Source organism: Rutidosis leptorrhynchoides, chromosome 1 (genome assembly GCF_046630445.1).
Source record: "Rutidosis leptorrhynchoides isolate AG116_Rl617_1_P2 chromosome 1, CSIRO_AGI_Rlap_v1, whole genome shotgun sequence".
NCBI lineage: Eukaryota > Viridiplantae > Streptophyta > Magnoliopsida > Asterales > Asteraceae > Rutidosis > Rutidosis leptorrhynchoides.
The window spans coordinates 597,352,567-597,367,037 of NC_092333.1; the positions used below are offsets into that span (position 1 = coordinate 597,352,567).

General features: G+C 37.4%; 1 protein-coding gene across 1 annotated transcript; it reads left to right on the top strand.

Moving 5' to 3' along the window:
* Nucleotides 1-2,587: 2,587 nt before the first annotated feature.
* LOC139847215 (uncharacterized) lies at nt 2,588-6,750 on the top strand. The gene is made up of 8 exons (XM_071836868.1): nt 2,588-2,770; nt 2,825-2,875; nt 3,020-3,800; nt 3,947-4,426; nt 4,964-5,800; nt 5,915-6,035; nt 6,225-6,446; nt 6,594-6,750. The coding sequence occupies exons 1-8, from the start codon at nt 2,588-2,590 to the stop codon at nt 6,748-6,750; spliced, it is 2,832 nt and encodes a 943-aa protein (XP_071692969.1).
* Nucleotides 6,751-14,471: the final 7,721 nt, after the last annotated feature.

Sequence of the window (14,471 nt, forward strand, 5' to 3'; positions counted from 1 at the left end):
GGCTTAAAATACGCCATATACCAGGTCTGTCCAGAGCAAAATCCAATCTCTGGCGTAAAAAAATGCCCAAACTGGAATAACACTGGCGTAAAATACGCCAGTCCTGGCGAAAAATACGCCAACACAAAAAAACTGAAGCCGGGAAATCCGAATTTTAGCTTTGTGGCCAAGTCATCCAACCCCTATATAAGGATCCCATTAGGGTTACGAAAGAGACACCTTTTTCATCAGTTTTGAGAGCATAAAAAACAAAAATACACAACAACAATCATCATCAATCATCATTAATCATCATCAGGCAAAGATTCAAGCTAGGATTTAAGTGGTGTTCATCATGCAACTTCAAGAAACAACTATGATCATCATCACCAACATGCTTGGCTAGTCTTCTTAACTTTATCCTTTCCATGAACAATTAAAATATGTATGATTTCATTCAAGATTATGTGGTTTGTGATGTTTTAATACTTTTAGATTACGGTATTGTGAACCAAATCAATTGTTGATTAATGCAAGTTCTATGTTTTGTTATTGCAAGTTAAGTTATTGTGATTTAACAGTGTGTTCTTGATCCGGCTTAGTGTTAATTAGATTAGGGATAAAGACATATTGTCTAGGTTACATAACTTAATCCCAAGATAATAGAAGTAATGAACTTAAGAAGTCTTGTCTATGAGATTTGATCAACATTTGGTAAACATAATACTTATTTGAATGAATACATGTTAGATTGGGATTGTGAAAGGATAAAGGCTTCACTCTCATTGTTCACATCTCAATACTCTCAATTTCACTTTAGTTTAAGTTTTAAGTTTTAATATTAGTTGATAAATCTTAGTAGTTTTTAGTTAAACAACCAAACCAACCTTGAAATTGCTTGCTAGTTAACCATAACTTCCTGTGAAACGAATCTTGCTTACCCTATCTAAAGTAGAGTAATTAGGCTATCTTTGACCGGTCCTTCGACACCGATCAAATTTTGGCGCCGCTGCCGGGGAGGTGTGCGCTTGATTTGCAAGCTCTTATTTTAATTGCTTTCTTGTTAAATTAGAAAAACCATAAAAATTATAAAACATAAAAATCCAAAAATATTGTTTCTTTTATTTTGTTTGTCAATTTTACGCTCGGTATTCTTGTTTTTGTTGAAGTGCAGGTTAGTGTATGCAAACTCGGAGTTCAATAGATCAAAATCTTGAGCCTTTAAATCCGGAAATCGAGAAATCTGCAAAAGCTAATCGAAAAGCTACAAGAATCTTAAAGGGCTCGACAGTGGCATCAGCTTTCACTCAACTACAGTTAGAGTCACATCCGATTGTTCCACCAAACTCTCCTAAATCAGATTCCGATACTGAAAAGGAAGTTTTTAATCAACGAAACGAGATGGCTAAACGACAAAGAGGGGTAGAAACCTACTACCAACCGGGTGATTATGAGGATCATTCACCCATTGTTTTTCCCGCACCGGCAGGGGGAACACACACGATGATTTAAGGTCCGACCTCAACTCATTTCGATCTTGCCAACCTACCGAGGTATGGCTAATGAGGAACCATATGAACACATCACTGAATTTAATGAGATATGTGCTACTAATCAGGTAAATGATTTCACTGATGATGAGGTACGTCTGCGATTATTTCCTTATTCACTTAAAGATAAGGCAAAACGATGGTTTCTCTCTTTGCCCTCCCGGAGTATTAATACTTGGGCGGAGATGAAAAAACGGTTTTTTGAGGAGTTTTATCCTATAAGTAAAACTTCAGACATGCGTACGCAAATAAAATCTTTTAGACAATTGCCTGGTGAACTTTTTCATGAAGCGTACGAACGTCTGAAGGAATTACTTAGGGCATGCCCACACCATGAGATACCAAAGTGGGAATTGGTTAAAGTTTTCTATGATAGTTTGGATTCCCAGAATAGATAATTCCTATTAGCGGCTAGTGGTGGGGCATTTTTAACTCGATCTAGTGAGGACGAATGGACTTTCTTTGAGCAGTTAAGTAAGGGTTCGAAAACCCAAGCTTCGGTTAATCGTAAACAACCTAGTACCTCACGAGTGAATCATGTTTCCGACTCGGGTGGTTCATCTAGGAACTTAGAGCAAGAATTAGATGATTTGAAAATGCTTATATTTAACAACCCAAACCAGGGTCTTGCTTGTAATGTTTCGCAGGTTTAGGAAGTTTGTGAGATTTGTGGAGATCCTTCTCACTTTGCATATGGATGTAGAAATGGGATTCCACCGGTGAATCAGCAAATAGTGGAGGAATAAGTTAATGAAGTGCAGGGACAGAGATTTGATCCATACTCCAACACGTATATTCCGGGTTGGAGAAACCATCCTAATTTTAGTTGGAGCAATAACAATGCTCTAAATGCCACCCAAGGGACCCAACAAAGATCGCATAACAACTTTCAAAACCAAAGGAACTTTCAGAATCAAGGCAACTATCAAAGAAACTATCAAAACCCTTATCCCAACAACCGGAACCAAAACTAAAACAATTACCAAAATCAAGGCCAAAACCAAAACCAAAATCAAATCAATGTCCCACCCAATCAACCATCTAGCTCGGACACCAAGATGGACGTGTTTATCTCCGAAATGCGTAAAATAGTGGAAGTGCAAAACAAGTCAATTGGTGCATTAGCTAAGGAGATTGGTAATGTAGCGGAAAGTAAGGGAAATCAGGAGCCGGGTACAATTCCAAGCTACACTCTAAATTCGAATCATAAGGATCAAGGAAAATGGCATAGTGTTAATATGGTAGGTACCTTGTGAAGTGGAAAGAAGTATGACAATAACGTTGGTGAAAAAGAGGTAGTGCAACAAGAGTCAAGTAAGTCTCATATTGTTCTTGATGAGGATGAGGTAAGTAAAAATGATAACCATGGGGAGTCAGAGAAAGATAAGGAATAACTCGTTAATGAGACCGGGAAACCGGCGACAGAATCAAAAACCATCCCATTTCCCAAGGCCTTAGAGTTCCTAAACCAATTCCCTTATGGGAAGAAGGGACCACAACCACAGGATATGTGGGAAACGTTTAAACAGGTTAAGATAAATTTACCCCTTCTCGATGCTATTAGGCAAGTCCCGTCCTACGTTAAGTTTTTAAAGGATCTTTGCACTCAAAAGAGGAAGCAAAGGGCGACCTTACCCAAAAAGGTAGAGCTAACCGAACACCTAAGTGCGGTTGTTTCGGGTACACTCCCACCTAAATTTAAGGACCCGGGGACCCCATTGATAGCTGTGACTGTAGGCAACGTAAATGTGAAAAATGCGTTATTGGACCTAGGAGCTAGCATTAATATTTTACCCTTTTGTCTAGTTGACCGATTTAAATTGGGGTTAATGAAAAGAACTGACATAATTATTCAACTACCAGACCAATCAATCAAAACGCCTAGGGGTATATTAGAAGATGTGATAGTAAAAGTGGAGGATTTCTATTACCCGGTTGACTTTGTTGTAATGGATATTGAATCTAGGAATAGAGATACCAAACCCACTATAATCTTGGGGCGCCCGTTTTTGGCCACCATAAATGCCCACATTAATTGTCGAACGGGTGCCATGGAGATATCATTCGGAAATCGCAAGATGAGGATTAATATCTTTAATTCTCTTCACGCCCCAAGTGTCCATGAATGCTATCAGGTAGATGTGATTGATGAACAAGTTAAAAAATATACTTCTCATTTGATAACAAATGACCATGTGGAAGTATTTTGCTTACATGATGAAGAAGATGTTGAATGTGAAGAGGTTAAGGTGGTTGATTTGGCCATAGCAAGTACAATAGATTCTAGGTTACCACATTGGACTCATAAATATGAGCCATTACCCACGTCCATAGACACCAACACAAAACCTTCGCTAGAGTCACCACGACCCTCGAGCTAAAACCATTACCTTCTCATCTAAAGTATGCGTTTTTAGGTACTAACGGCACGTTGCCATTTATTATTGCTTTAGATCTGACAGGTGTACAGGAAAAAGCTTTAATGGAGGTGCTTCACAAGTACAATGCTGCGGTGGGCTGGACTATAGCTGATTTGAAAGGGATAAGTCCCTCAATGTGCATGCATCGTATAGTTACAGATCCGAAGGTTAAACCCGCTCGTGACACGCAATGCAGGTTAAATCCGAACATGCAGGAAGTTGTAAAGAATGAGGTTCTTAAGTGGTTAGATGCGGGGATTATTTTCTCTATTTCAGATAGTCAGTGGGTAAGCCCCACGCAAACGGTGCCAAAGAAAGCTGGGATCACGATCATGGAAACTGAAGAAGGAGAAAAGATCACAACCCGTCCTGTGACGGGTTGGCGGGTATGTATTGACTACAGGAAGTTAAACGCTGCAACTTCAAAGGATCATTTTCCCTTGCCTTTTATTGATCAAATCATCGAAAAGTTATCAGGTCAGAAATTTTACTGTTTCTTAGATGGGTATTCGGGATATAATCAAATACCTATTCACCCTAATGACCAAGAAAAAACAACTTTTACGTGTCCTTATGGAACTTATGATTTTAGACGAATGCTTTTTGGTTTATGTAATGCACCGGCTACTTTTCAAAGGTGCATGATGAGTATTTTCTCATAGTTAATAGGCGAGTCTTTAGAAATTTTCATGGATGATTTTTCAATATTTGGCAAGTCTTTTGAATCATGTTTAAATATGTTGGAAAAAGTTTTAAAGCGGTGTACCTAGACCAACCTTGTCCTTAGTTGGGAAAAGAGTCATTTTATGGTAAGGGAAGGGGTGGTCTTGGGACACATTATGTCTGAACGGGGATTTGAAGTAGATAGGGAAAAAGTTCAACTTATTTCCACACTACCCCCACCGACCAATGTAAAGGGGGTGAGGTCATTTTTGGGACATGCGGGTTTCTATCGTACGTTTTTCAAAGATTTTATCGTTATTTCTAAACCATTGTGTAATTTGTTATTAAAAGACGCACCTTTTGATTTTGATGACCAATGTAAGGAGGCCTTTGATACCCTTAAACATAAGTTGACTGAAGTACCCATTTTGCAATCACCTGACTGGACCAAACCATTTGAAATTATGTGCGATGCTAGTGATTTTGCGGCTGGGGCTGTTTTGGGTCAAAGGGTTGATAGGAAACCGGTTGTTATCTATTATGCTAGTAAAACATTCTCGGATGCCCAAATAAACTATACCACAACCGAGAAGGAATTACTAGCGGTAGTGTTTGCCTTAGACAAATTTAGATCATATTTGTGGGGGTCTAAGGTAGTTGTTTTCTCGGATCATAGTGCGCTAAGACACCTACTAGAGAAAAAAGAGTCTAAGCCTATATTAATTAGGTGGATCTTGTTGCTACAAGTGTTTGATTTGGAAATAAGGGATAAGAAGGATATAAAGAATGTGGTAGCCGACCATTTGTCTAGAATACCCCCGCCACCGTTTGACCCTGCTAAACCGATCCAGGAAAATTTCCCGGACGAGTGTTTATTTAGTGTTGTGCAGGTACCTTGGTTTGCTCATATTGTAAACTATTTGGTGACCAAAAAAGTACCGGAGCATTGGAACAAGCACAAGAGGGATTACTTTTTATCGCAGGTTAAGCATTATATTTGGGAGGACCAGGTTCTTTACCTAATTGGACCCGACCAAATCATAAGGAGATGTGTGGCGGAAGATGAGCATAAAGACATTCTAGCTCATTGTCATACTTTCGCATGTGGAGGACACTACGGAGTACAGAAAACCGGGTACAAAGTACTCGACTCAGGTTTCTTTTGGCCTACTATTTTCAGAGACGCATGTGAGTATGTTAAAAATTGTGCTAGGTGTCAACGGATGGGGGAAATCTATAAACGTAATGAAATGCCCATGAACCCAATTTTGATTTGTGAAATTTTTGATGTTTGGGGCATAGATTTTATGGGACCTTTTCCATCGTCTTTCGGGTTTGAGTACATATTGGTAGTCGTTAATTATGTCTCCAAATGGGTAGAGTCTGAGGCTACTCAGACTAATGACCACAAAGTTGTCCTAAAGTTTGTTAAGAAAAATATTTTTTGTCGTCATGGTGTACCTAAGGCCATAATTAGTGATGGGGGTTCACACTTTAAGAACTCGCATTTTGCTAAACTTTTAAGGGATTATGGGGTAAATCACCGAATTGCTACGCCTTACCATCCCCAAACAAGTGGGCAAGTGGAAGTATCTAATAGGGAATTAAAAAGGATTTTAGAAAAAACCGTAAATCCTAATCGCAAAGATTGGTCTTTAAGACTAGACGATGCGCTTTGGGCTTACCGGACAGCTTATAAAACCCATATTGGTACTTCACCTTATCGACTTGTTTATGGGAAGGCATGTCACTTACCTGTTGAAATTGAGCATCGTGCAGAGTGGGCTATTAAACAGGTGAACATGAACATGGATGAGGCAGGAAAAGCAAGAAAGTTAGACTTATCGGCGCTAGACTAGTTGAGACGCCATGCTTATGAAAGTTCGAAAATCTACAAAGAGAAAACGAAAGCGTTTCATGATAAGCAAATTGTAAGGCAAACTTTTGTGGTAGGGCAAAGTGTATGGCTATTTAATTCAAGGTTGAAGTTATTTGCGGGGAAATTGAAAAGTAAATGGAATGGGCCGTATGTTGTCACTAAGGTTACTCCGCATGGGGCAATTGAGATAAAAGATCCAAAAGGCGGAGAACCATTCTTGGTTAATGGGCAACAGTTAAAAATCGCTCTAAATTCATGACTTGAAGAGTCCAAGGTAGTTGAAACGGTTCACTTTGAGCCTATGAAAGTCCATCAACTTAGAACAATTCGGGTGAACGAATCAAAGAATTATATTAGTAAAGAGAGTATTGATGCGTGGCTTGATCAAAATGTTACTATTAGTCGTATGCCCAATTGTGACGTGTGGGATGATGATGGGCGATTTGATGATGCACCCAAGGACGCGGTATCCGAGGTTATTTTGGATGAATGTTTTGATGAGTTTTATGAAAAGTTGTCGTTGGAAGAAGATGCCAAGGGAAAGCCAGAGATTCTTTATCAAGAAGAAGATCCGGAAGAGATATTGTTCGAATTAAGTTTCACTGGGGTATTACCTCACCTTGTTAGCAATCACCGAGAATTCAAAGTGATTGCCGATTTAGGATCATCCAACAATATCATGTCAAATGAAATGTACAAATGATTATTTAATGATGAGTGTACTTTATGTGAGTTGAGAAAATCGGATGCAGTAATCACACTTGGCAACAATACCAAGTGTAGGGCACGAGGAATTCTTCGCAATGTGAAGGTTAGTGTGAAAGGTGTTTTCCTTGAGGTACCATTCACCATTTTTGATATGCCAATGGATGAAGATGTTCCATTATTAGTAGGGTGTGGATTCATTGCAACCGCGGGTTGTAAAATAGACCCGGGGGCGGGTTCTATCACTTTTGAAGGAGGGAATGGAACTTTTAGATTTTGTAATTCGGAAAACATGCGGTTTCCTTCGGTCTATATAGTTGAGAGAGAGTTTGATGAGGACTATTGCATGATGCTCGGGGTACAAGTGGTTGATGCGAATGAAGTGGTTAGTGAAGGAATGGTGGAAGATACTATAGATATGGACGAGATCTATCAAAGTGTTGAGTGTGGGGGTATTCGCCTCGATCAACGCTTAGATTCTGAGTTGAGTGAAGATGAAAAAACTGAAATTTTGTATGACTCCATGAAAAGAAAGTATAAAGAATTCAAGAAAGATAGGGGTGACCACAAGCTAACCGAGAAGATGTTGTTCGAATTAAGACCGAAAGAATGCGATGTACTTTTAGAGCTCATTGAAGAAGAAAAGTCGTTTCTCTTCTACTTGGGAAGACAATTGAAAAGAAAGAGTGATGCGAGTTCAAGCAAAGTTGAAACCATTAGTGTTAACACGGTTAAGGAAGCACCTAAATTAGAAAAGGAACCGGATGTAGATGTAGAAGAGATTCGAGAAACGCTTGAGAATATGTGGGGTAAAGAAAACACGGACAAGTTCATGAACAACACCAAAACGTCTTTTGTTGATGATGAGGGTTGGACTATTGAAGTTGAGTATGTTAACCTTAAACCACAATGTGAATTCAAGCCTCGTATAAGATATAGAGATCCGGGGGAGTTTTCGGTTGTATGTCGGTTTCAAAAATGAAAAGATTTACTCGGTATTGTTAGATTCGGGTGCAAGCATTAATATGATGCCAGCCGAAATTGCAAAATCTATAGGCATTCGAGAGTTAGTTCGAACCACGACAGGGATCCGTTTTGGGAATCAAACAGTTGACAACCCAATTGGGGTTGCGATAGATGTTCCTTTCATTATCCACGATATTAGTTATAAAGAAGATTTCTTCATTATGGATTGTGAGCCGGACAAAAACACTCCAATTGTGTTGGGACGTGGGTTTTTAGCAAATGCAAGGATGTCGCTAGACTTCGACACGGGAACATTGGTGATTAAATATGAGGATATTATGATCACTCTCGACAATAGATTTGGAAGTGGATTCAACTTTAGTAACATCAGAGTCGAGGATCCCGGTGGTTGCTAAAGCATGGAAGAGGAGTCGAGTGCGCGACTCCATCAAAAATCCTCACACCTTTGTAAAGTTTGTAAGTTGCAGGGTGTTTTATTTTGTTTTTGTACACGCGGGCGGGGCAACGGACCAATTTTAAGGCTTAAAATGGGTCGATTTAATGACTATCTCTAATTCTGGGCATTGAGGACAATGCAATGCTCAAAGTGTGGGAGGGGGTCAGGTTTTTAGTCCCAAAAACGAGTTGCGCGAGAAAGTGCGAGAAAAATGAGAAAATTAAACACATAAAAAATTTTCAGCATCTGAGTAATGGCGTATTTTACGCCAGTATTACTCGTGGCACAGCAAAAAATCCCATGTTGGGCGTAAAAATACGCCACTTTTATACGCCAGAATTACTGAAGGCGTATTTTATGCCATGTTGGGCATATTTTACGCCAGTAGAAAAATGCTGGTGCCGATTTTAAGGGTTTTAAATAGAGAAAAATTAAAAATATATATACTCCTCATGTGCAGCCATTAACCACGACCACCATCACTCTAAACCCTAATTTTTCATCATCTAAACAACAAATTGAAGCTTAAAACATCATCAATTCGTCATAACACTTCACAAAAACATCCAAATCTTTACAAAATCATCCAAAGTGGGTGTTGATTCGTGTTCTTGACCAAAACCTAAGTTGGGGGTTTCGGTTTTTGGGGTTTAATTCTTCAAGTATTCATTCAATTTGAGTGTTTTAACATCAAGGTAATCATCATTCTCGTGTTTTTCATTATTTTTTATTACCAATTTAGGTTTGTTACTTTCATGTTTATGTGCTAGGGTTAATCCGAATTAATTATGTTTAAGCATTGTTTATGTTCTAGCTATTGTTAATCGTCCCTAAATATGTGAATAGGATATGTATGCATAATCAATTCGAGGGTTTAGGTTAAAACTTGTTAATTGTTTCCAAGTAATTGACTAGGGTTGACTTTGACTGAGAATTGGGGATGTTTGTGATTAGAGTGAGTGTCTTCAATATTTAATGTTTAATTTAGTGCTTGTTAAATGTTAATGCAATGTTTGTTAGGTAATAAAGTTATAGTTTTCTTTAGAATGATGATTGCAATATGATGTTCACTTGAAAAAGGGTTGATTAATAGAAGTGATAATGCATAACGTTTTGAATTAAGTGTCTTGTGGTTAAATGAGGAAAATATGGGGTTATAAAAGATTGACGTGTTGATTTAGTGCATGAGGTTAGGATTTGCATGTATTGCTAAAAGTTCATAATGTTGATATATTAAGCAATAACACGTAAAGTGTTTTATTTAAGTACTAAATTATTTGTTAAGATTGTGTAATTGCAGAAAATGTTTGGAAGAGGTAAGAGAAGCCGTGGTAACTAACAAGAAACCACCCCGAACTGGATGGATAAGAAGTGGCTAAGTGAAATAACTTATGAGTGGCAGGTTTATTTGTATACAGAAAAGAAGGAACAGCTCTTGAGAAACGCTTTCTGCGAAAGGTACATAACTGCAAGTGTGTAGAGAAAATATGGGGCTTTTCAGGTAGTTTTAGACTGGGGATGGGAAGCTGCATTACAACCAGTTCAAATGGGTTTTTCGAGTACACAACTGAATTGCTCTTGGGAGATGACTTATCCCACACAGGTGTTTAATTGGCTGTCGACTTTAAAAAGGGTTCCAGGGGATAATTTTCCACATACATTGGTTTTGGAGGGTAAAGTGGGAAACACTGTGATTCCAATGAGAATGGAGACTTTCAATCAGTTAGCACATCCAGACCTCCCATATGATGCAGGGATAAGAATTGAGGGGAAGAATGGGTACGATTATCCGACCGCCAAAGAGTTGTTTGTAGTACCGGCTGATAGGTATGTTACGGTGGTGAAAACGCTATTTCACGTTGATTGACACAATGTTGAGAACTTTGAGCTTTCAAGAAACAAGCTAAAAATTATTCCAAGGTTGTTGTCCACGGTGATTTAATACAACATACTTCAGAGAAAAAGCGATCTTATGTTGGTTCGAATGCACTAGTTACCTTTGTTGTATGCTATGGTAACTAACTCAATGGTACCTTCATTACGATTAGTGATGATGACTTGGATTTGGGAATGTCGGGAGCAATTGAAGCAAAGGGCGGTGATCCCTTATATGCGGTTTTTGTCTTTCTTTTTATGGAGGAATGGAGGGGTTTCGAATAATCCCAAAGGAAAAAGGGAGGAAATTAAGAAAGTAAAAGAAAAGGTTCCCGGGTTTGAGTTTATGTGACAAGGGGATGGTTATGTAATAGAAAACCCAGCTTATGTGGAGCGATATACTTTTGGGGTAGAGGATGATGAGCTTCCTGAAGAAGAAGATGATTACGATTCAGCGAATTCAGTTGAGCGGATAACACGAGCTGTTGAGGATATAAATGATAGGGCTGATCCGGATTATAACCCTCAAGGTGAGGGAACGAGTAGGGGGTAGGAGATATGTGCAAGTAGATGAACAGAGGTGGAATAGGATGGAGGAGCGAAAAAATACCCTTCTTGATGCAGCTAGGGCTCAAATTTACCTGACTAAGCAATATCAACAGGATGTTTTTGAAAGGGATAACCGAAGGCGTCAATATGAGGATATGTTACAACATCGTCCAGTTACATGGTATTATGAGCCGATTGATTACATGACCTATACTTCGGGGTTTGCAGCGGGTGTGGAGTATGTGAATCCACCTGCACCATCTGTAGCACCACCATTGTTTTATCAGCAACGTACGCCACTACCACCGGATATGGAGAGAGCTCGAGAGGAAGGAAGGAAGTCGTTGTTTGACATGGCACCGTTATCGAGGAGTTTATTTGACAGCATTTTTGTTCCTGATCCCAGAATTGGATGAGCCTCTTTGATTTAATCAGGTCCTGTGCTCCGTTTGTAATAACATGTACACTTTTCTTTTCTTTTCTTTTATTTTTCTTATTTTATTAGTAGTTAAATGAACTTTGTGGGTATGTTCACTGCAAGCCCTCACGAGACAAAACTCGTCCACCCGAGGGAATCGGGTGGTTTAAAGCGGGATCCCTCCGAAAGTGGGGTAGATAGATTGTATGTTTTCTTTTGTTTTTGTTTTGTAAGAATAAAAGGATGGAAGGAACATGTTGTGTGATGAAATGGGAGTTGGTGTACGTGTCACAATTGTATTGGGAAGTGCTTTTAAGCCCCGGTAATATTGTTCTTTTTCTTCTTTCTCTTTGTTTAATTTCCTCACTTTTGTCTAAAATAATTTCTAAACATACATACGAGGACGTAGCATGACTTAAGTGTGGGGGTAGGAAATGTCCCGTTCATATTGATTATAAACATTCCATATTAATTGATTTCGTTGCGAGGTTTTGACCTCTATATGAGACGTTTTTCAAAGACTGCATTCATTTTTAAAACAACCATAACCTTTATTTTATCAATAAAGGTTTTAAAAGCATTACGTAGATTATCAAATAATGATAATCTAAAATATACTGTTTACACATGACCATTACATAATGGTTTATAATAGAAATATATTACATCGACATATGTTTCTTGAATGCAGTTTTTACACAATATCATACAAACATGGACTCCAAATCTTGTCCTTATTTTAGTATACAACAGCGGAAGCTCTTAGTATTCACCAGAGAATAAACATGCTTTAAACGTCAACAAAAATGTTGGTGAGTTATAGGTTTAACCTATATATATCAAATCGTAACAATAGACCACAAGATTTCATATTTCAATACACATCCCATACATAGAGATAAAAATCATTCATATGGTGAACACCTGGTAACCGACATTAACAAGATGCATATATAAGAATATCCCCATCATTCCGGGACACCCTTCGGATATGATATAAATTTTGAAGTACTAAAGCATCCGGTACTTTGGATGGGGTTTGTTAGGCCCAATAGATCTATCTTTAGGATTCGCGTCAATTAGGGTGTCTGTTCCCAAATTCTTAGATTACCAGACTTAATAAAAAGGGGCATATTCGATTTCGATAATTCAACCATAGAATGTAGTTTCACGTACTTGTGTCTATTTTGTAAATCATTTATAAAACCTACATGTATTCTCATCCCAAAAATATTAGATTTTAAAAGTAGGACTATAACTCACTTTCACAGATATTTCCTTCCTCGAAAATAAGACTTGTCCACGGATCGATTCATGAACCTATACAAATATGTACATATATATCAAAGTATGATCAAAATATAATTACAACTATTTTTATTATGTTTTAAAGATTTGAGTGTATTAAGTCAGCTGTCCTCGTTAGTAACCTACAACTAGTTGTCCACAGTTAGATGTACAGAAATAAATCGATATATATTATCTTGAATCAATCCACGAACCAGTGTATACACGTCTCAGGCTAAATCACAACTCAAAGTATATATATTTTTGAAATCAACCTCAACCCTGTATAGCTAACTCCAACATTACTGCATATAGAGGGTCTATGGTTGTTCCAAATGATATATATACATGGGTCGATATGATATGTCAAAATATTTGCATACGTGTCTATGGTATCCCAAGATTACATAATATATTAGAATACATGTATAATACAATATAAGTTAGCTAGGATATGATTTGTATAGATTTGTTAAACATTTCCCGTAGCTAAAAAGATCAAAAATATACAATCTTGTTTTACTCATAACTTCTTCATTTTAAATCCGTTTTGAGTGAATCAAATTGCTATGGTTTCATATTGAACTCTAATTTAAGAATACAAACAGAAAAAAGTATAGGTTTATAGTCGGAAATTTAAGTTACATGTCAATTACTAAAGAGGTAGTCATTTCCGTCGATAGAACGACATCTTGATGACCATTTTGAAAAACATACTTTCACTTTGAGTTTAACCAAGATTTTTGGATATAGTTTCATGTTCATATGAAAAATAATTTTCTCAAAAGAACAACTTTTAAATCAAAGTTTATCATAGTTTTTAATTATCCAAACCAAAACAGCCCCCGGTTTCACTACGACGGCGTATATCCGATTTTGTTTTCAGGTTTTAAATCATTAAGTTAGCATATCATATAGATATATAACATGTGTTTAGTTGATTTTAAAAGTAAAGTTATAAGGATTAACTTTTGTTTGCGAACAAGTTTAGAATTAACTAAACTATGTTCTAGTGATTACAAGTTTAAACCTTCGAATAAGATAGCTTTATATGTATGAATCGAATGATGTTATGAACATCATTACTACATCAAGTTTTCTGGATAAAACTACTGGAAATGAGAAAAATGGATCTAGCTTCAAAGGATCCATGGATGGCTTGAAAGTTCTTGAAGCAGAATCATGACACAAAAACAGTTCAAGTAAGATTTTCACTCGAAATAAGATTGTTATAGTTGTAGAAATTGAATCAAAGTTCGAATATGAATATTACCTTGAATTAGAAAGATAACCTACGGTAAATAACAAAGGTTCCTTGATCTTAGATGATTACTTGGAATGGATTAGAAAGCTTGGAAGTTGACTTGCAAACTTGGAAGTATTCTTGATTTTTATGAAACTATACTTATGGAATTTATGAAGAACACTTAGAACTTGAAGATGGAACTTGAGAGAGATCAATTAGATGAAGAAAATTGAAGAATGAAAGTGTTTGTAGGTGTTTTTGGTCGTTGGTATATGGATTAGATATAAAGGATATGTAATTTTGTTTTCATGTAAATAAGTCATGAATGATTACTAATATTTTTGTAATTTTATGAGATATTTCATGCTATTTGCCAAATGATGGTTCCCACATGTGTTAGGTGACTCACATGGGCTGCTAAGAGCTGATCATTGGAGTTTATATACCAATAGTACATACATCTAAAAGCTGTGTATT